Source organism: Pholcus phalangioides, unplaced genomic scaffold, assembly GCF_987345545.1.
Source record: "Pholcus phalangioides strain wild (caught in Gottingen) unplaced genomic scaffold, Ppha-v1.0 ptg000004l_1, whole genome shotgun sequence".
Taxonomy (NCBI): Eukaryota; Metazoa; Arthropoda; class Arachnida; order Araneae; family Pholcidae; genus Pholcus; species Pholcus phalangioides.
In genome coordinates, this window is record NW_028301597.1 from 31,367,101 (window position 1) to 31,389,418 (window position 22,318).

Genomic DNA, 22,318 nt, shown 5'->3' on the forward strand with positions numbered 1-22,318 from the left:
AAATAATTTCAATCTTTGACTTCAATAAAGAATAAAAATTCAAATAGGCTTCGTGCAAAATACGAAAAAAACCGGGACACTTTTGCCAAAAAGTTGGGACAGCCAAAAAACCAAAAAATACCGGGACTGTGCCGGGAAATACGGAACGTATGGTCACTTTAAGGTTGCATGAAATGACCTCAAAAAGAAGGACGTCTAGTAATCTTAGTTATGATAGCAAAACAAGGGAAATCCGACTAAATTCAAGACTGATAGGGATAATAGCACTTACAAAGGTGACGGTCCTAACGAAACCTACCTGTGGATTGTTTGTTTACATTTTGTGGCTGTGGGACATATCCTTGGTGGGGTCTGAGACCTTCCCTTCTTGATCCACATACTTGTGTAAACGAATAGAAACAACGTTTAGATGAAAGAGGGCTTCTTCCTGAGCGCCAAAAAAATGGAGTAAATTAATTCTTTTCTTAACGGAGGAACTCATTGAATGACGAAAATGGTCGTTGTAGGGTAAGTTGTATATCATGTAATATAATCCTGACACTTACCTTTAGCCGCTGGCATGGCCCTCCACATCCTGGAGCAGCAAGGCCCGCAGGCCAGGATTTTTGTGGGCCTCACAAAATAAATTTACAGCATACGTGAGGAGACCCAATGAGATTCAGCTCAGGCCACCATGTTGAAGCTGGGGTGGTCCAGCCTGGTTTACAGAGTTTTCATTGCGGCACGTTTCTTCCGGGGTACATTTCGTGTGTCCTGACCGCGTGAGTAAATCACTATATGAGTAGCCATATGAGTGACCAGGTGTGTGACCATATGAGTCAACAATTGAGCTACCTCATGAGGGACTAAAGTGGGTGGGCAAGTAGCCATAAGAATGACCAACTGAAGGGGTGAGTGATCAATAATATATAACTGTTCCAGGCCTGCAACAGTACAGTTATGCAGTCATTACACTCCACTCATAGTTAGAAAAATAGATTGTAGATGTCCGCACTATACATAACAAGTGTGGCGACAGCGTCCACCACTGAATGGTGCTGTTCATGCAATAGGAAAAAGAGCGTGCCTGCATGATGGTCAGGTTGGACTTGGGTTGCGTCACTCAAACGAGACAGTCATGCTGCCCACTTGTTCTTGTTAGTCCTGTAAATTTAATTGTATAATAAATGTTAATTACCTAGGAATTGTGAAGGAAGTGTTTGTCTTCAACCGCCACATACCTTCTACACAAGCATTACATATAAACTTGACATTAGGTTCATGACGCACACACATACATTTCAACATGTACAATTCGTTAGAAGTTCTTTAGAGGAATATGCACAAGGTGCATGTGTGGTTTAGTAGTAGTATGTTACCGTATAAGAGACCAAATGAGTGTTGTCATTAATACGGTCACTAATTTGATCAAAAAACGTGGGGGACCTGCTCCAGAATGTGCGGGACATTACACCCACGTCTGATGTGGGGTTGTGCTATGGTGGTTGGTAGTGCTTAAAATTTTTTCATTTTAAACAGATAAGAAATTTTAACGCTGAAGTGAGTGGTTCTCAACCGTTGGGGACATGTGCATCATCTATGTGGCCTTGGGATTTTCTAAAGAAAAAAAGTGGAAACATGGAAAATTGAATAAAGGAAAACCCGTAAGAGATATTTCATCTTGAGGATCCACGTTTGTAACCTGTCTGGGCAGCACAGTCGTGGCCGACTTAAGTTGGTTTGCTGCAGTTTTCCAATTTTGGGGGGCTAATGACAGCTGGTTTCTCATTTGAAAAAGTCTCTTCACCTCAAACTGTCAGACCTTCAATACGATACACAACATGAAAATTTAAGCATTTGTCATTTTCATTTTAAAATATGGGAGACACGGTATGCTGGAATCACCAGTTCTTGTTGATCACCAAAGTTAAGCAGCATGTGCCACTGTGGTGGTTGAGTGGTCGTAGTGATGGATTTACATCCTGAGGACTGTCCCCACTATCAACACAGTGGTGGTCGGTCAACACAACCACTGTCAACACAAACTTCACTTCAGGTTTATTACACACAAAGGTACAGTAGTTTCAATTCAAGACAGAAAAGCATGTTATCTTTCACGAAAGGACAGACTATTTACACAGCATATTATGTACAGGACAAGAAACAAATTGCATGATGACTCAAATCATCACACGATGGTGCTTCGAACACGTACATCAATCACTGCTTTGGGGGTGTGACTTTCTCTTCCCACACATGACGGCGGCGACGCCACGCTTTCGCTGAAGGTTTCTTAATTCCTGCAGATACTTACATATTTTGTTGCTATGTCATTTTAAACAGGTGCAAGCATGAGTTCTATAATGGAAGCAACAATCTATGTCAGGGCTGGACAAATCCCAGGTGCAATGGCGACTAAGTTTGTTACTGTGTAATGCTACTCATGTGTAGTGCTGCCATGTGCCGTAAATTTTTCGAACTATGTGTGAAGTGTAATGATATTGAAGATTTGTACCTTGTAGGGCAGTTGCTGTCTGTGGCGAGACTTTTTTCAGGGAGATGGACTTGCATTGAGCCTTGAAGTTGGGAACCATAGGAAACCAACTTCTAGTCGGCCACCACTGTGGCAACAATAAGGTTCGAACCTGGATGCTCACGTTTTCGAGTCCGTCATTATGATCACTCGATCATCACTGCGGCGGGAAGTGGTGGGAAGTTTCCTACTACTATATTACTTGACCATACATGCACCTCTTACACATTCCTCCTCAGAATTTCTAACGAATTGGCACATGCTGGAATGTGTGTTCTGAGTGATGTGTGGCCCTAATGTATCTATGTTAGGGTGCACTCGTTTCGTGTTCATGCTGCCACTTATCTCCCATTTTCTGAAGTAATGTTCTCTGCGGAGAGACTTTTTAAATGGGAGACCGGCTCGCATTTGCTCCTCAAAACTGGAAAACCGCAAAAGACCAACTTCAGCCAGCCGCCACTATACCATCACGGGGGTTTGAACATGGATCCTCAGGACGAGAGTCCAGCATGATGCCCACACGACCGCACAGTGGCGGGAATTTTCACTGCATAACATTTTCAGTCAGCCAAGGGCTCGTTACAGAACAATATGAAACATTCTACTTTGGGGGTGGGTTACTAAATTGGAATCGGAGGACAATTTAAAATTTTTGAAATTTATATCAGCATATTTATTAATAACGAAGACAGTAACAATGCCCTGGATAAGACAAAAGGAATACTATTTTTGACCTAATTTTTATGGGGAAAAAATGTTTGGCACTCAAAAAATTATTCTGGCTCCCAGATCTCTTTTTTTTGCAATTTGTCAAACCTTGGTCTATGTTGCAATTGCAATTCAGTTACCTTCCCAGATAGGAAAACGACCCATGTTACTCTAGGGGAGGGTGGGGGGGGGGACCCTTTTTAGTGATAACTTTAATCACACTTCCTGGGTCTGAACCCTTCAATTTTTGTTGGGAAGGAGGAGAGGCAAACATGACTTTTTCCGCCCTCTCCACTGCCCTGGGGTCGCTCGTGTTTGTAAATATGATAAACTGTCAGTTAATTACTTAATTAACTGAACATTACTATGGTTCAAGAGAGATGGTGAATTTGAATGGTAACATATTGGTTGATAATGTATGAAGAAAGCCAACATTACAAAGCTGATTGTTATGAATGTTTTATCTTCACACTTATTCTAATATAATTTTTATTGTAAAATATGTGTAGCGCACATATCATGTACGAGTAAAAATAATTAGTTCGTTTAATGAACAGAAGAAAAGCTATAAATTTTTTCCATATTTATCAGACTTTCCAACTTTATTTAGGGAATTATGCATAATCACCAGTAAAAGTCATAAATGTAGAGAAATTTAATTAAATTTTCTTTATCAAGATGATTGGGCGTTATGCATGGTGTATCACCTTTAAATGCACACATTTTTAATGCATTAAAATGTATCAGAAATTTTTTTTACTGAAGCCAAATGTATGAATGTGAAAGTCATAAACGAGGTCCCAAGGTATATCGCCCCATTAGCAGACGATATTTTTGGTCATATGGATATTCGTTATCAAGAGGTTCTACTGTAGCAGAAATGAAATTGCGTAGTGGCATTGTTAATCTGCCTCGTTCATATTATAAACGTTTGTTTCTCGTGTTAAATAATATCAGTGATATTTTATACCTGGTAGTGACATGATTTTAGTTGTGCATTTATTTCAGATGGAGGAGCTACTACCAGCTAATCTTGGTGAGGAAATTGAGCGTTTATACCGGCAGCAAGAAATTGGATCCACGATTCAAGAACCCATGCACAGAGCTTCAGCAGTTCATCGAAGTACCGCTTTTTAAAGAAAGTGAAATTCCTTTCAATCCTACTATTCAAGACATGAGGGAAGCTCAAAATCTCTTCATATCATCAGCTGACCACGAGATCAAATTTTTAAATTCTGCCGCTGATCCTCAGCAGTTTCCCAAGCATACGCTTCCAGAGGTTTGATAAAAAGAATTTATTTTATCTCTTTTAAATTGTAATTTATTACGAATTTTTTTAAATGAAAATATACCACATTCCCCCTTGCATTAGCTGGTATGCCGTTTAATGCCAAAGATACCATCTCTTTTGAATGTTGGAGGTCTGGTCTATTCGTGGCATGTCAGGAAAAAGCAAGGTTTAATAAGGATCACATTTAGCCAATTTGATGGGATTTTTAGAATAAAGATATTTAAGAATTTTCCAGCACCTGCGATTCAAATTTCCCGGCATGCTGGTCTCCCTCGTTGTGTCCAGGCCTGCTGGCTAATGCAATGGAATATGGTAGTTTCTTAACAACCAGATTGGATTTCAGATTGCATCTTGGAAGCAGGGTGTAGGTATTTTATTTTACCTGTGTGGAACTGTTTTTTGTGTGTGCAGAGTGGTAATAGTCTTATACAACTATAGTGTATTTCCAGGGCCATATAATAAGGCCTGTCCCATGATGTGTCTGAGTCGGTACCAGCTGACATCATCGCTCTGACAGAACCGGATAGTTACCATCGGCTACTCTGGTATTTCAAGGTTGTGTTGTAGTTAAAACATATTAGAGCAGTGATGTCATGCACCTGATCTGAGACCACACCTACTGAGCCAAGGCGGTAAGAGCAACTTCAAAGGGATGAGACAGCCCTTATCATTTAACCCATTAACGCCGGTTGGTAAGAAAATTTGCCATCTGAAATTTTAAGTTTTTTCATTGCCAATAAATAGTTGGAGTGGTTCCTGCTCAGTGTTTTTTTCTTTCAAATCATCAAAGTCATCTTTAATGGGTTAACCACAAATATTAACATGATATCGCATTTGCATAAGAATTCTCGATGATTCTGCCATGCACGTGCACAGCTTAGAAGAAACAGTGGCTCAAAGGTTTCCACAGCTGACTGATGCGAAGATAAATCCAGGAGAGAAAATGCAACTGCCTTTGCAAGGAACTCTTCGTATTAATAGTGGAGAGGGACATCTTCAGATAAGTTGCTATATGGTGGCAATGTCAGCAATATGAACTTTGGCCTGAGTTAGGTATGGCTGTCCTTGTACATTCCCTTTCAGTGCAAATGAGCTCTAAGAAGAAAGGTTCCATTGCCTATGTAGCATAATGTTCTAGCGTGCTCATCTGGTGAGAGGACGCGAGTTTGTTTTCCAGCAAAGACAATTAGTTGCATTTTCTTTCCTAGATCTATGTTCACATCAGCCAGGTATGGAGACCTTTGTCTTAATAGCATAACATTTTTAGAAACAGTGGCTACCTATATTTTGTTTTGGGCCACTGTACATCTGTTTGTATGGCTGTAACTAGGATTTTTGTGGGGGCGGGGGCAAATATGATTTTGCTGCAAGCACAACTGTACAATTATGTTTTTATTACAGCATTTTTGTTCCCACATAAAATTTTCTGCCCTCTTGAATTTTTCCACCATCTAGTTCGGATCCTGTTGTGCAGACAATTAAGCAAGGATTGATTCAAGCAAGCAGCTCAGTGGTTGTCGACTGAAGCTGGTTTTCTGTGATTTCACAGCTTTGAAGCTTGAATGTGTGTGTTCTGATCTCTAATTTTAGTCAGACTGTTGAACACGATACTTGCATGTGAACAAAAAACTTCAGGCATGTAACATTCACTTCCAGCATGGGAGACAGATGTGTGCAGACATGAAACATGCAATAGCTATTCACTTATATTTGACATCAGTAGTAATTTGGTTTATTGAATAACTTTTGCCGCTTTTCTGTTTCTAGGTCACTTTCATTGGACGAAGTAATGTTGGAAAGTCCTCTCTTCTTCGTGCTTTATTCAGCAAAGTTCCTGGTCTTGTGAAGATGTCTAAGAAACCTGTGGGTAAAAATATTCATTTTACCATTTTTTCACCTTTACCATTTATGCATTATTTTTTAGCCGATCTGTAAAAATCTGATGAAATTTTTCTTGCAGAAAATTTGAGTAATAAGTTAAAAGCATAAAAATGTGAATTTTTATGCTTTTAACAAAAAATAATTTTGTTAGAGCAGTGTTTCTCTCACAAAGATGAAACACCTTCAAAAATAACTTTGGTGAATAACGTATAGAAAACAACATGTGAATGAATGAACGCCAGAACTTTGCCACTGGACTTATTGCCCTTGCCAAGATTTCTTCCAGCCCATCTTCATGGCAGAGTCCGGAACACATTATTTTGTGTCAAAAACAGAATGAAAAAAAAAAGAAAAACATAAATTTTTACTACATATTTTCCCCGTACAATTGGTTACTGTCTCGATTAACAAATTTTGGGGTGATTACAGACGAGATGGGGTTGGGAGTTGGAGAAAATTTTCGGGGTTTTGTTAAGATGGGAGTATATAGTCATATTAGGATGGAAGTATATTTTAAAAGCAATTGGAGGGGGGGGGCCCATACCATCTCATCTGTTATCTTACACTTGTCATATTATATACAGGATACAAAAAAAAAAAAAAAATGAAATGAGAATCTTATTGTGAAATATGAAATATCTGTCGGAGCAAGTCATCTCGCTTAACACCTTATTGATGAGCAAATGGGTTTGATAACTTGCGGTTGTATAGAAAACAAAAGAAAAATCTATATATTTTTCTTTGATCAATACCAATCCACGTAAATCCCTGAATCATATGGTATTGGTCCGATAAGATTTGCTTTATGAAGGTGGGCATTTCTGTGATCACTTCTTGGTTATGGTTTAAGGTCTTATGCAGAAGGATTTTTCTCTTGATTTAGAAGAATATTTGGCTTTAGTTTTAAGCACAAAACTGAAAGCAGTTGAATGTATTTCAGTGCAAACCATCAGAGCATTAAGTAGAGGTATGGGCACCTATCAGTGGTACGAATCTATTGCTGTCGGCTTTTATCAATGCTGCCACTCAGTACCATGAATTTATCTAATACACTAGAACTGACATATCTGTTCTGCTGTATGGTTATGCTGCACAATAATATAAAAAAAAAACAAAACAGCAGAGCCTTCTGACAACACTGGCAAATGCTTTCACGTATTGGCTATTATGCATGGTAGTAGTAAATAATCTTACCCTATACAAATGACTACTATTAAACGAACAGTCCCATGTGTGTATTGGTGTAGCCTAAGAATAAGAAAAGAGATGAATGAAAGAAATGTGAATTTTCTGTATGTGTTCTTTATTTGAAGAACCTTAGAATAATTTTTCTAAGGAGCATGTGCAATGATAAGCATGTGCAATGATGTGTAGCAGTAGTAGGTAGGGCCTTCAAAAAATGGCTCGGGGATCCACGATGTTCTTAAGTCAGCCACCTCGTTGGGCAATTTGCCTGTTGTGGCGTGGTATTTGTATAAATGATACTAATTTATCCTTTGTCTAATTCTTGAAGGGAGAGATAGAAAAACTAGCATTTTTCCAAATTTTGTAATGTTACAGCAAAAGCCTACTTATATTTCGACTCACTGCAATAAACTTTTCATTTTTTGTATCTTTAATATCAGCTTTTTGACAATCATTTGCAAATTACACATAAACTAAATAATGAGATTCTAATTATATGTCATACTTGTTATAGCAGACTTTTACTGTGATAACTGAAGAAAGCTTCTTTATCAGTTGGTTGATCAGAATTTATGTTATCAACAGGGACAAACACAGACTGTCAATTTCTTTCAAGTTGGTTGCAAGCTCTGCTTAGTTGACATGCCTGGATATGGTTTCCGAGAACCAAAGCCGTTCCTATCTGGAGTGGAAGGTTATTTAAAAACTAGGCCAAAGTATGTTAAAATTACTTTATTGATTGTATTTCAAGTGATTTACCAAGTAGTGCTCTTTGATAAACTGAAAATTGAAATGTGATTGCAATGAGTAATCTGAAAAGACCCCCTAATATAAGGCTGGACAAATCCCAGACACAGGTCGCCATAGCGACTAAAAAAATAGGATTGGCAAATAAAATTTTCTATGTGGTTACGAAATTAGAGTCAGGAAAACACATTTTTTTAAAATTCATATCAGTATATCTATCAACGTGGAAGGGGGCTGCTATGTTCTGAAAAACAGAAGAAATAGTGTTTTGAACCGGTTTTTCTTAGAAAAATGTTTTTTGGCTCATAAAAATTTTTTCTTGCATTTTTTTTTGTGATTTGTCAAGTCCTGCTCTAATATCAAATGCATAATTATATATTGTTGTTTAATTTTCATTTTTCTGTGCAGTTTTGATTTTATTTTTGGATGAGCTAATCATCAGAACCTATAGTTTTTAAGCAGATTTGGAATAGAGGAGATGAAAGATTGATACCATGTCACAGCTTTGTGTCCATAGACGAGATCAGGAAAATCTATGTTGCTCTATATCAAATGAGATGGGCCCTTGCCAACCTGTGTTAAGAATTTGATGTGTTTCCTGTTTTTGTCCTTTTGGTACTAAGTACTGTATGTCATAGCTGCCAAGTCTCCCGAATTTTAGTTTCATCGCTCGACCTCCCGAAAAGTTCTTAAATCTCCCGAATTTTTACAAAAGTCACAAAAAATCCCTAATTGTCCCTAAACATTCCCTACTTCATTAAAAAAAAATCCCAGTTACGAAAACAATCCCTAAGGAATTTCTTGTGGGGCATAAGACTCTTTTTTTTTTCCCCCCTCTCAAAAAGACGTCACACGTCGTAAATGGGGAAATTCCCTTTTTAAGGAAGTTTTACAAACCCGCTGATGATAACAAGAAAGTTGTTTGTCTTATCGCGCAGGGAAATGGCTTAGCAGCCATTAGTCCTGGATAATAATTGAAGATTATAGTGACGCGTGTATGGTCAAAATTTCTTTTGTTGAAGTTATGTACGTGCGATATAACAAAACATGAATACTGATAAGCAGACCTGCCAACTCTCCCGATTTAGGTGGGAGACTCCTGATTTTTCATCCTTCCTCCCGTTCTCCGGATTTGTTAAAATTTCTCCGGATTTTGGCAGAAAATTAGATTTTACGTGAGCTTTCACGTTGTCGTGGCGTCAATGATTACCGTCACCGTTAGGGAAAACAGCCATAGAGAACAGCCGTGGTCATTTCCATCGAGCAGCCGTAAAAAATTCTCTGTGACTGCATTTAAGCAACTGGCAAAGACGCGACTTCGTTTTCGTAGCGTTTATCGGCAATCATTTATCAGGGGCATGACCATGGTTGCCGAAATTCCTGTATAATCGTTATTGTATTCCATTAACGGCCGTGCGGTAAACAAGTTTTTTCGTCTGCAGCTTTGTAATTTGAATTTTTTTAAATAGTTTCTTCCGATTAAACATCTTTGGAAAGAAAATACAAAACTTTAAGCTATATACAGCTAAATATAAAGCTTTTAAGAATTCATGTACCCAAGATTATCAATCACTGATAGCATCCACGAAAGGAAACACTTATACTTTATGAACATTATGTAGATGCGATTTCTCTATTCTGCATGGAAAGACTGACATGCAATTAAATTCTTCTCTTGGGGGGGGGGGGGAGAATGTAACTTTTTCTTAATTTATTTAAAAAAAAAAAATTCGAAATTTTTTTTAATGAATTTTTTTTTAATCTATACTATGAGTGTCGGGGGGATGGGGGTACACCCCTCGGGAGAATCTCCGGATTTCTGGATTTCAAAAGTTGGCACGTCTGCTGATAAGCAAAAACATATTTAATCAATTTTAAAGCTACTTATTCCGATCAATTTCCTTTTCTCAAACATTCCAGAAGAGGGCAGACTTTTCCTTTTTGTACAAGTTGTGTTACGGACATAAACATCGGTCATGGAAAGACTGACATCATCACTCGTGAAATGAAAAAAAAAAATCAAGCAAGTGTCACAAAAAGTCAGTCTTCTTCAAAAATTGGCGCTTTTCCCCTTCATCTTCAGATGATTTTGGGTCATTCGCGCAGAATGTTTGTTCGCAGTGTTTCTGATTGAACACAATATTTATTTTTACATCATTGAAGTTTTGGCCTCCAATTTCACTTGTTTTTCGCGTAGGAATTTTATTCCCAAGAGTTTAACTTCCATGTGTGTAAAATCCCTATTTTAATTTGACTTCAGTTTTTGAGTAGGAATTTTATTCCCTACGCTTTAACTTTTATGTTTGGAAAATCCCTATTTTATTTGTAAAAATCCCTATTGTATTTATTAGGGAGTGGTTTAAACATAAAATACAGGTTTTGCACGAAAATCTCCTGAATTTTCATTTTCAAAAGTTGGCAGCTATGTTATGTGGAAAGGCCTATTAGCATTGTTGTTTCGAAATGTTCTTATCTAAAACAAAACCTTTGTCAAAGTTTAATATTTTTATCATTGTTGTCCATAATTTGAATAAACTATCAACTGAGTATTAATGGCATTTAAAGATTGGATCAAGTTTCCCGGGGGTTGATTTATGAAGAAATATTTGAAAGGATTTGCTTAGTGTATAAATTTGATGCTGGAATTCGTGAAACGTTTGGACTGTTCATTCTTATGATCAAACTATTTGTGTGTAAAAGATTATTCTTACTTGGCATAGTTTTAACCAAATGATGTAAGCATCTCATTGAATGTGTTGTATATGAAAGAATGATCATGGAAGTTATAAGTATGCACAAAATGACAAAAAGAGGAAATGAAAGTTTTGATGGGACTTTTCAATATTTGAATCTATTTGTTGTCATACTCAGTAATAAAGATTGTAAATTCAATAATAACATTGCATGCTCAGTGAGTGGAACTAAACTTCTATTCATAATGAAATTATCATGCTCTGGGGTTTGTCCAGACTTTTTTGTAGGGTCCTGTTTTTGGGAAAATTTCATCACTGAATCATTATTTTTCTGAAAAATAAGCAATTTTGTGGGAAGCAAAATAATCTAGTGAATTAAACACAAAAGAAATTAAATGCATGGTTTCATTAATTTTTATTTCGCGAACTGTCCATTTTTCAAAATTTTGTGACAGACCCAAATTTTGGCTGCACATCCCCTGATGCTGCCAAAGAACTACCATTAGTTTGATTCGAGTAAAAGGGAGGGGGAAGCCAGGTGAAAAGTTGAGAGAAAAGCAAAACAAATGCATTTGCTTGAGTTTTTTTTTTTTGAATGCTTCATTAATTATAATTAATAAGCACTAATAATAAGAACAATATGAAGCATTAATAATAAGAACAATATGAAGCATTAATAATAAGAACAATATGAAGCATTAATAATAAGAACAATATGAAGCATTATTAATAATAATATGAATCATCAATAAATAATTATGTACTAACAAACAAGATCAATGTGCGAAGAAAAGACCCAATAAACGCTCTTTACTGATTGATGACATTTTGCCATATGAGACCAATTTCTCTTTCTCTCTCTCTCACTGTTACCATGTTATGAGCTCAAGCAAATGATAAATGTTTAATTAAAATACATATATATTTTTTTGTTTTTTAGCTTTTATTATCAGTCTTCTATTTTAAATGGGTGTATTTTCAAATTCTTTTTAGCTTGAAGAGGACTTTTTTGCTTGTTGATGGAAAAGTAGGATTTCAACGATGGGATGAAATAGCATTGGATATGCTAGAAGAATTTGGTATACCATTTGGGGTAAGGAAAATTTGTTACATAATTTTAATTTCATAAAGTTATTTTTATTTGTTCAATTCTTTTTTCAGAAGAATCTTATTTACTATAAGAACCATATAGGCCTAAACTATATAATGTGATTTATTCAATCTATTTCCTGAGAAATTTTCTACAACAAATTTTCACTATAAAAATGCAGGGTTTGCAATGCAGGGTTTATAAAAATGCAAATTCAATATGAATGGGCACAAAAAAGAATACATACCTGTGACTGCTGTAATTAATTCATTCCACTCATATCAGCATAGCAGGAAAGATTGACTCTCCACGTTTCATTTGGAAACACTGAAAAGCTACCATCTCTTAAATGTTCACTATTCAAAATAAGGTTTGTCCCAGTATGATAGAGCATAGTTTCCCACCCTTTTTTGTCTTATCGCCCCCTTCCTCAGAAATTTTTTTCTCTCAGTGCCTCCAATGCATTCCATCTTCCTCAGGAAGGCATTAATGCCCACGTTGGGAATCACTGTGATAGAGCCACATGCATTTTTCGGTTTTTCCTAAATATAAGTTTATCCTGATAAGAGCTGCTATATAACACCTCTACCTAACTTGTATTAAATCTTTTTAAAATTTTTTTTTTGTTGAAATTTCAAAGGGTAAAAACATTATTGAATATTCTCTTTTAAAGAGTGTCACAAAATGATAGAGCCACCTAGGTTTATTGTGCATTCATGCAAATTTCGGCTCAATTGTGCAGTGAGTTTTCGATGCTAGACTGGAGCGGAAGGGGAAAAAACTGGTTTTATTGTATTGACAACTGCATAGTTTTCTGTCTCAAATTTAATTTTGCATTATTTCATTATTACGTTAAAGAATGGTGAGATATTCCTCTGCAGCATTGTCAAAAACTTTTGGAATCAATGCCTATATAAGTGTTTGATATTATAAAGCAACTGGTCTCAATTTTTTTTGACTTGCAGAGCCCTATCCAGTATATAATTTCTATGGCGGAGCTCTGTTTGTCTCGAGGAGCTTTTTTTTGTACATAATTTTTATGGCAGAACCTTGTAGGCCTCTTTTATTTATTTATATATCAAATCTACTGATTTATACTATTTTTCGCGAGTTGCCACAGAGCCCCCTGGGAGGTGCATTCAGAGAACTGGTTGAGAACCCCTGTTATAAAGAACAGTTGAAAATTTATTGTATGTTAAAAATATAATTGAACATATTTGTTTTAGTCAATTTATTATTTTCAGACAGGTTTGGATTCTACTATTCGATCTATTTTTTTTTCTATCAAGAAATGCAGCTATATGTTAAATTATTATTATCGTTTTAATCCTGTGCAGTAAGGGATTTCTAGTTAAAAAAGAATTTTCACTTCTAAAAAATAAACTGTTATTTATAGAATATTGTATGTGGCGTTATTATTTTGGGACACACCTGAAAACAATACCTTAAAAGTGAAACGAAAAGATTATAGTTTATTGGAAGAGGGAAAAAAAATGTCAATGCCTTGTGATTTTCATACTACTTTGGGAGTATGTGGAAAAGGCTACTCTGCCCCAATGGAATAATATCTTCTCAAATTAGTAAAGAAAGCACACGAGGCATTTGAAAGTTTGTGATATTCTAGCACACTGTGAGTTTTTTTTATGTCAGTTATGCTTTCATTTTGAATAACAGCACTTCTAGTAAACGTTTAAAAAATATTTTTATGATGAAAATTTTTGGATGGACACTTTTCAGTGTTGCCAAACTAAACTTGGAGAGTTGAAGCCTTTCAAATAATGGTGATATGCATGAAATACATTAATTACAGCCTTCACAGGCATGTTTTCTTTTTGTACTATTCATTTTGAGGTACTGTGTATAATATATTTCTTGGTCTCTCTACTTCTGTTTTTACTTTTTTTGAAATATAATTTTGGAATTTGCTGTTTTCATTGTGTCAGTTTACATTATTTTTTGCTTCTAAAACTGCAAGCTTCAAGAAATTGACTGGGAATATTGTCATATAACAATAAAATGCCAACTACTTGAATAGTATTTCAAATATTTAGAATAGTTTATTAGCATCTAGCAAGCATTTGCTAACAAATGTTTTTTTCTTCTTCTAAAACTCTGTGAAACATTAATAAAATTAATTAATTTTTTTTTCTTGGAAAAGCATGATTCTCATACAAAACCAAATTTTTTTCATTTTTGTTATTCAAGTGTGTTTATGCCATAATACCTGGTTAAAAAAATCTTCAAAAGTGCACATTTTCCATTTACCCTAATTTTCTGTGTACAATCTGCACATGCAAGTTTTATTATTTTTAGAAAAGTGTCATCCTATAATCTGCCCTCTTCCATTCCTTAATAATGAAGTCTTAAGGAATAGAAGAAGTTGTGTCTGTAACAGTCCAGTTAATTTTTTTATTGGTACAGATACTTACAGTAATTTCTCTGAGGGTGGAATTGTGCCATTTGCACTGAATGACATTTCATACCATGCACCACCCAGGCTCTATAGACCATTGCCAATTTTAGCCATTGCCCCAGATGAGGCAGCTGGGTGGTGTCGGGTGCTTTATTATGCATATAAAATACAGTACATGAGACATTATTAAAAAAAAGGTTTTAACAGATTTAAATATTTCTATTATACAAAATTTATATAGATGAGCTCTTATGATGTCTTTGTAGCTCTATTGAGCCCTTTGTTGTTTTCTGTGGCTAGACGGCAGGTCTTTAACCACGTCTTCCCTCATTGGCTTGTTGGCTCCGGTGAGCTCATATATTCACATATTACTTATATTTATATTCTGTGTTTTTAATTTGAAAAAATATGAAATTTTGAAATTAAGTGATTCTTTCACATACTTTTTTTTCGCAAGGATATTGCACAATCGTGATTCCGGCATGATGGAGCCGATATATTGATTATTGACATTGTGTATGATACATGGTAATTAGCTCAGCTGAATAAGGACGTTCTTTAGTTCTAATGTGTTTTTAAATAAAAATGAATTTCTAATTTGGGAGTTTATTTTGGAGAGTCTCTTGCAACCCCCTAGTTCATTGACACAACCCCCGTGGGTTTGCGGCCTATGGTTTGCGCACCACTGTGCTGAAAAGCAGAAACTGAATTCTTCAAAAGTGCACCAGTATAACATGAATCAATCATACATTTGACAACATAAATATGTTAAGGTCACATATATACACAAACATGTTTCTGCATGTACCAAGTCACTGTACATATGGTGAAGTAGTAGCATTCACACCAAGTGAAAATATGTATGACTCATTAAAAATTTTTTCCCATTTAGTTGGTGCTCACAAAGATAGATACAGCCATACCATCACAGAGGTTGAGAAATCTGCTTCTCCTCCAACGAATACGAGCAAAATACACATCAATGAATTGTTTTCCTTTACCATTTATGATAAGGTAAAAAAATACTTCATATGCTTATGATCACTATTTTACATGTTATCCTTGGTGACATAAATTTTTATGTTTTTATGAAACTGGTTTTTGTTTGTGTAGAAATTGGTTTATAATAAACAGTAATATTCTAATATTCGTAAGTAATATTCGAATATTCGTAAGTAATATTCGATATAGGTTGATTCTATCTACTATATTAATAAAAGTGTTTCTGCCATATGGTGTTGATATAATACAGATTCATTTGTATACAGTGGAACTTTGGTTAATGAGCAATTTGCATAAAGAGAAAAATGTTTAACCCAATTTTGACTCAGTTAATGAGCTATGATTTACATCATGAGTAAAAAATTTTTGTTTTGTTTATTTATTTTCACGTTATCACAACTGAGCTGATGGATTTTTGCTTTCCACCACACACATGTTATGGGATTGTATATAATATTATCCTCTAAAGTCTCCGGTAAACATGCCACTTGGAAAATTAACACTCGTGAGAGTATGAATATTTATGACACAAAACTAGATGTAGCATTGTAGCCATGCTTATGCGCACTAGAATTTTTTTTTTTCAAATTCTTTTTTCAGAAAACTGGGCTGATTTGCATTATTGAACGTGAGTGCGAGGGGCTAGCTCATGAGCAGGAGCCACTACTTGTTGAAAAGATTGTGTGCTTGGGGAAGACCATAGACTAGAGGTGCATGAGGATGGCATTTAAGAACTAGTGATGAAAAATGTCTAGGAGAGTTGACGGTAGATGAAGTGATGGAACTCCTTTGCAGGCACCTGTAAGAGTTCAAAAATAGTATCTCATCTGAGGTAGAGAGAAGTAAGAAGTTCCTCACATAAAATGTGGTTAGAGAGATGTGTAGAATGTGGGAATCTGTGCGAAAAGAACCACCAAAATAAATCTGTAGCAGTGTGCAAGCAATGAATCTGTCCAGTTAACAGATTGTAAGTTACACTTCCGGCACAGCTCACTAGGTAGTAAATATAGCCTATAGATGGTGATAGACCTGAGTTGTGCTCTGTTTGAAAAAAAAAAAGTTAAGATTGTCCCATTTCCCAGAAATCCTGAAAAGAAGGCAAAAGCAAGTGTCATTAGACGTTTTGAAAAGTCGAGGAAAAAGAATAAGTTTATAAACTACAGTGAGTCTGTTAATGGTCCTAAATGATAGTCCTCCTGTTTCTTGTCGTTTACAGTAAGTTAACAAGTTAACAGTCAATAATGTTTGTAAACATTATAGCATTGAGTGTTTATTTATGGCGTTATTTATATTATGTATATTTTATTGCATTACATATTATTGTGTTTAATTACTAATTGAATGCCATTTTTATTAGTCATTTTTATGTGAATGAATAATTGTGGAACGAATTATCCAAGTTTCTATTTCCTATGAGGAAGTTTGATTCAGACAATGAGCTATTTGGATAACGAGCACATTGGCAGAACGAATTAAGCTCATTAACTGAAGTTCAACTGTATTTCAAAAACATTATATACTCAATAGACAATATGTTATACACACCTCGTTATTAGTCCTTTTTGTTCATTAGTTATAAAGAAATGTTATGTTGAAAATGTGATTTCTTCTCGAGATTTCATAAATGCTAATCTTTTTACTGAACTAGCAGCAAGTCTACAGCTGGAAAGGAATAGTATTATAATTCTTACAGCTACTATATATAGCCATGTAGCAATGAAAAAAATTGATTTGGAGGCCTACCAGACCATTTTACATCGCACATCGAACTTTGGCCAAAGATCTCCAGCCGCTTCATGTATTGACCAGTCAAAGCCCGAATTATTTTGGCAAATCAAGTTTTGGCCGAAGCTCTCAACCAATTTTTTGTTGTGTTCAACCATTTCGCCAATTGATTGCACTTTGGGCTTTAGCAGTGTATAAGCATATGCTTTCTCTTATATGTGAAGTTCACATATCAGACCAGGGTATTCCTCTTCTATGATTGAAGAAAACCTGCTTATAAAAAACAGCGGATTGCTAGATAGGCTGGATTAATGCGCAGCTGAATTATCAAGAGTCGACTGTACATATTTTCTTCAGCCAAGGCATTCAGTCTGGTTGGATCTGATTGATGTGGTAGACACAAATAAACCCTCTTTCGCATACTGTTTGTAGTTCTCTGATGGAAGATATATATTTAGTTAAGAAGTTTTATTTCCACCAGTTTTTTTTAATGCATGGAATCTGGAAATGACTCAAGAAAAAGTTAGATTATGAGTCCGTCCCCAGTTTCTTGTATTAGCTGATATCTACTTGTAAAGATTGCTGTATATATTACATGTGAATTTTTAATTACTCTTACAAAATTGAGTCAAATACAGAATATTATTAATAGAGGAAACTGAATTAAGCTTTACTTGATCTCTGAATTGAGCTTTATTTGATTTCTGAAATTGAACTGTGTTTGATCTTTCAGTTCCATCACTGGTGAAGGCATTGCTTACCTTCAGTCATTCATTGCGCACATCACTGGTAACCTCCTGCTCCAAGATGATTCGAATGATATTGAAGGTGATAAAAAAGAAGTGAACAAATGATTACTGAGTATTGCAAGTGAAAACGAACAACATTCATCGTAGGGTCTTCCACTAGTCTTCCACAAGAACTCACTCGTGTGCATGTAGAATGTCGTGCACATTATTTTTCTTAGAACAGCTGTGATATATTTTTACCAGATGCATAAGATGTAATGTAAATGTGTTTTAGCTAAAGTGTGACTATATTTATTTTGTTGGAAATGGCTTTATTTTCATCAGTTTTTTTTACACTTGTTTTTGTTCACATATTTATATTTTCCTCCATATTTTATTTATTAAATTATTATGCTTTTTTTGGCATAATAATAACACTGGTTTTTGTTTTCTACATCTCTAATTATTTATTTTTAACAAACATATTTTTTGGTTCATATGAAAGAGATAAAAACCATGTGTAAGAAAGGCATGACTCCAAACTGGTAAGTAATAAGTGTTGAAAAAATCATGATTTAGTTTTATTTCAGTGCTTATGAATTTCATCATTCCCTTGATTAGTACCTAAAGGATTAACAGCTATTCAAAACAGTAATTTTTATGTGTAGAAATGTTTTAGGCTAAAATGGTAGGCTGGAGGAAATGTCCCTTTTTCTTGATCATGGCTTTTCTCCCAGAATCTTACCTAGAATCCGATCATGGAAGTCTATATTTTTTCAATAATTCTAACACTGTTGTTGATCATATGAGATGTATTATAGAAGAACATTGACAATGTGATGAGGACAAATAACATTTTACAAAACACAGACATATGTTTTGGCACTCATAGGTGCCATTATTAAGGTGGATATAATGTCACCTATATATTAACATGGTTTTTGACCACATTTTTTGTTGGGACAGAATGTGTTTGTTTTTCCCACCTTGATAACGGCACCCACATGAGTGGTGAAACATATGTCAGTATTTTGTAAATTGTCATTTATCCTCATCATGATGTCAATGTTGTTCTATAGTTTTGGGCAAAGTTATTCTTTTTTTATTAATGAGATGTTTATTGTCATAAACTGAATTTTCACCTTATAATATTCATATTGGATATGATGTACAAGCCAGGGTTATGGATTTGTTCACAGGCTCACGTGTGTAGGGGGTGGGGAAGAAAATGAAATTTCACATCAGGAGGCTGGAATAGGTTAAACAAGTCTACACATTCTGAAGTAGTTACTGGTTTTGGATGATTCCACCTCATAGGTGAATGCTAAAGAACTAATGTGAGTGTTTATGAAAAATAAATAATTGTTAGGAGTCATTTTATTATATACCAGGGCTGGATAAATTTTCGAAAGTTTACATGCGTGACTAATCACGTAACTTGAAATGCCATAATCAGTATTTTATATGCTGGTATTTGGTATGCAGTTGAAAAAAATGCATACCCTTTTCAGAATTTTCACATGCTTCAGGCATTTCGAGCAATAGATTTGTTCAGCTTTGTCATATGCTGCTTCCAGAAATACCTACAGAACACTATTTTTTGTAGTCTCGTTTATTGTGCCATTTATTGAACATGGATGATGTGTCCCCTCAACTGTACATGTATTTCAAAAAATGTATCAAAATGAAAATATTTTGTGTCTGTTTAATTTTGTGAATCATATCAGTAAAAAGATATTGGACCAACTCAATTGGACTTTCAGAGAAAACAATTTTTTGGATCACAAAAGTAATCATCTAATCCAGTGCTTCTCAAACTTTTGTGATCCATGGCTCACTTATTCTAGTCATCGGTCATCCGCGGCTTCACTAAAGTAGTCGAAAGGTATTCTGCATCCATATAAGAACCACTTCAAAGCACTAAGAACCGGAACAAATCAATATCTCTAGTAATAAGGGTTGTTAATAAATGGAATAGCTTACCCCAGGAGGTAGTAAATTGTAACACAATTGACACGTTTAAAAAGAAATACAATAAACATGTTGGGGTAAATCGAGAAGCTATCCGCACTTGGAATAAGACAACCATAAGTATTCTTTATGGGCGTTGTATAATATTTTATCATGTGTATATATTGTTTATAATTTGTGTTAATTGCATTTTTAATTGGGTTGCTGTATTTTTGAAATATATGACAACCATATTTTTACGGGCATCTTTTTATCAGCCACCTCGTTGGGCATTTTGTCTGTGGTGGCACTGTATTTGTATTTGTAATTCACGACACACCTGACAAATATTGATGACATCCCTAGAAGCCATGACACACACTTTGAGAACCACTGATCTAATCACTAATATTGCAGTTCTCAATTGCCGGAATTAGGGTATCTGTGGCGCTTCTCTCACTCAACTTTTCTGGGGGGGGGGGGGAAGTCTGTAGAAACATTAAAAATTCATAAAAATCGGAAAAATAACCGAAATAAAAAATGGTTTGCAGGGTTAGCATTATTAGGTCAAGGGAATTTTTTTAAGACAGGAAAACCCCCTTCAAAAACAGTCGATAGGTAGCGCTGATGTACACAAGTCAAAGGAAAGATACGCAAATAACAAACAGAATGCCTCCAAATCGTTTATTACAGCAGTATGTGTTTCACATGACCGCCACCACAGGGGATGACACATTGCAGGCGAGTCACAAATTCAACAATGGCAGAATACAGCAGGTCCACATACACGGTTTACAACAGTGAACTAGTTGTGGATTAGGAGCGCAAGTTCTTATAACCGTCTCATTTGCATATTTCCACCGAAGTCGCTCATACCAGCACAACCTATCAGCTGTTTTTGAGGGGTTTTTCCTGTCTTAAAAAAATTCCTGTGACCTAGCGATGCTAACCCTGCAAACTGTTTTTATTTCAGTTATTTTTCTGGTTTTTTATTCATTTTTAAACATTCTATGGACTTTTTGCCCACCCTGTATTTAAAAAATGACAAAATGAGAAAACTTGAAGAGGAATAAATGACAATTCAGCATATGATTAGATGTCACTTTGTAATGTCCTATGCTATTTGTCATGTCTAATAAATGACACACCAAACAAGACAGTGAAAAATTGTGTGAATTTGTGGAAATTTTTGTACAGACAGTTATTAACAGAGCCCGGAAGTTCATGCAAAATGCCATAAATGCCCTTTTTTGCCTATTTTCAAGTTTTTTGGTATAAATTCCTTTTTTGAAATTTTCTTGCCATAAATGTCTATGCTTATTAGTGAATTTCAGAGGCCATAATCTGTAAAACCTAGAAATTTTGAGCGTTGAGAACAGAATAATTGCTCCTATTAAAAAAAAATTTCCAACTCTATACTAATTACCATCAGAAAGATCTCCACACCTCCCAGCCCCCATAAATAAGTGGTCTGAGATATCGTTGTTGCCATGCATTCACTTCGCTTTTACCGGATGGCATTAGGTTTGAATGATTTTGTTTCAGATGAATGCCTCCCATGTTAGAAAATCGAAGGGAAATCAGAAATTTTTTCTTCTCCCCATGCTTCGCATGTTTCACTGAAGCACTGGACTGCATTGTATATGTATAGCTGACCAATGACCGTCCCAAGATGTCATCAGTTGACTTCATGGCCCACACAAGTGGGGTAGGAGCCAATACACAGCTCTGGGGCCCATGTTGTTCTGATTTTGTTTTTCCACACCATAAATGCACTGCAAACAACTATGGCTATTTATTTTACATACATATTTAGTATTTGATTAAATAAACCATAGTCGCCCTCAAGGGTGTGCGACAAATGTGGCCACACTGGGCCCCGCACTTGAAGGAGTCTCACATATGAGGTAATATAAAAAAAGTTAATTTTTTTACTACAATAGAACCAGGTAGCTATGTTTCAATTATAGAAATGATAATGATTATTCCAAATAATATAACAAAAAAAAAAAAAAAAAGAATTATTTGCAACTTGAAGGAGCCCCCACAGGTCATTTTCTCTGTGGGCTCTGCTTCTGGTAATGGTGGCCCTGGGATGCACCTAATCCTGAAGGTTTATTATTATTTTAGTTTGGGCTTGAAATCAATTTAACTTGAATAATAATGCAGTTATTATAAAACCATAATTAAAGAAGTAGAGGGATCAAATGCAACCTATTTTTCAGCTAGTTTTTGGACCCTTAATACCTGAGTTTTAGTTATTTTTTCCTTCCATAAATTATAAATGCCTTTTTATAGTGCCTATTTCAGGCATTTTTGGTGCCTTTTTGCCTGCCTATTTCGACTATTTTTAGTGCCTAAACTTCCGGGCTCTAGTTATTAAGAATGTAAGA

The 22,318-nt window shown here is 35.4% G+C and overlaps 1 protein-coding gene across 2 annotated transcripts; it reads left to right on the forward strand.

Moving 5' to 3' along the window:
* The first annotated feature begins 277 nt into the window (after window positions 1-277).
* Window positions 278-21,946, forward strand: LOC149087097 (GTP-binding protein 8-like). 2 transcript variants are annotated; one of them, XR_016192527.1, is made up of 8 exons: window positions 284-507; window positions 4,229-4,499; window positions 6,279-6,374; window positions 8,163-8,293; window positions 12,011-12,110; window positions 15,413-15,534; window positions 15,927-16,684; window positions 17,981-18,060. XR_016192527.1 is itself a non-coding variant. In XM_089231345.1 (7 exons), the coding sequence occupies exons 1-7, from the start codon at window positions 485-487 to the stop codon at window positions 18,099-18,101; spliced, it is 864 nt and encodes a 287-aa protein (XP_089087471.1). In that variant the 5' UTR covers window positions 278-484; the 3' UTR covers window positions 18,102-21,946. The 2 variants fall into 2 exon arrangements, 1 of the variants encoding a protein (XP_089087471.1); XM_089231345.1 differs by lacking the exon at window positions 15,927-16,684 and having other exon boundaries at window positions 278-507; window positions 17,981-21,946.
* The last annotated feature ends 372 nt before the right edge of the window (window positions 21,947-22,318 follow it).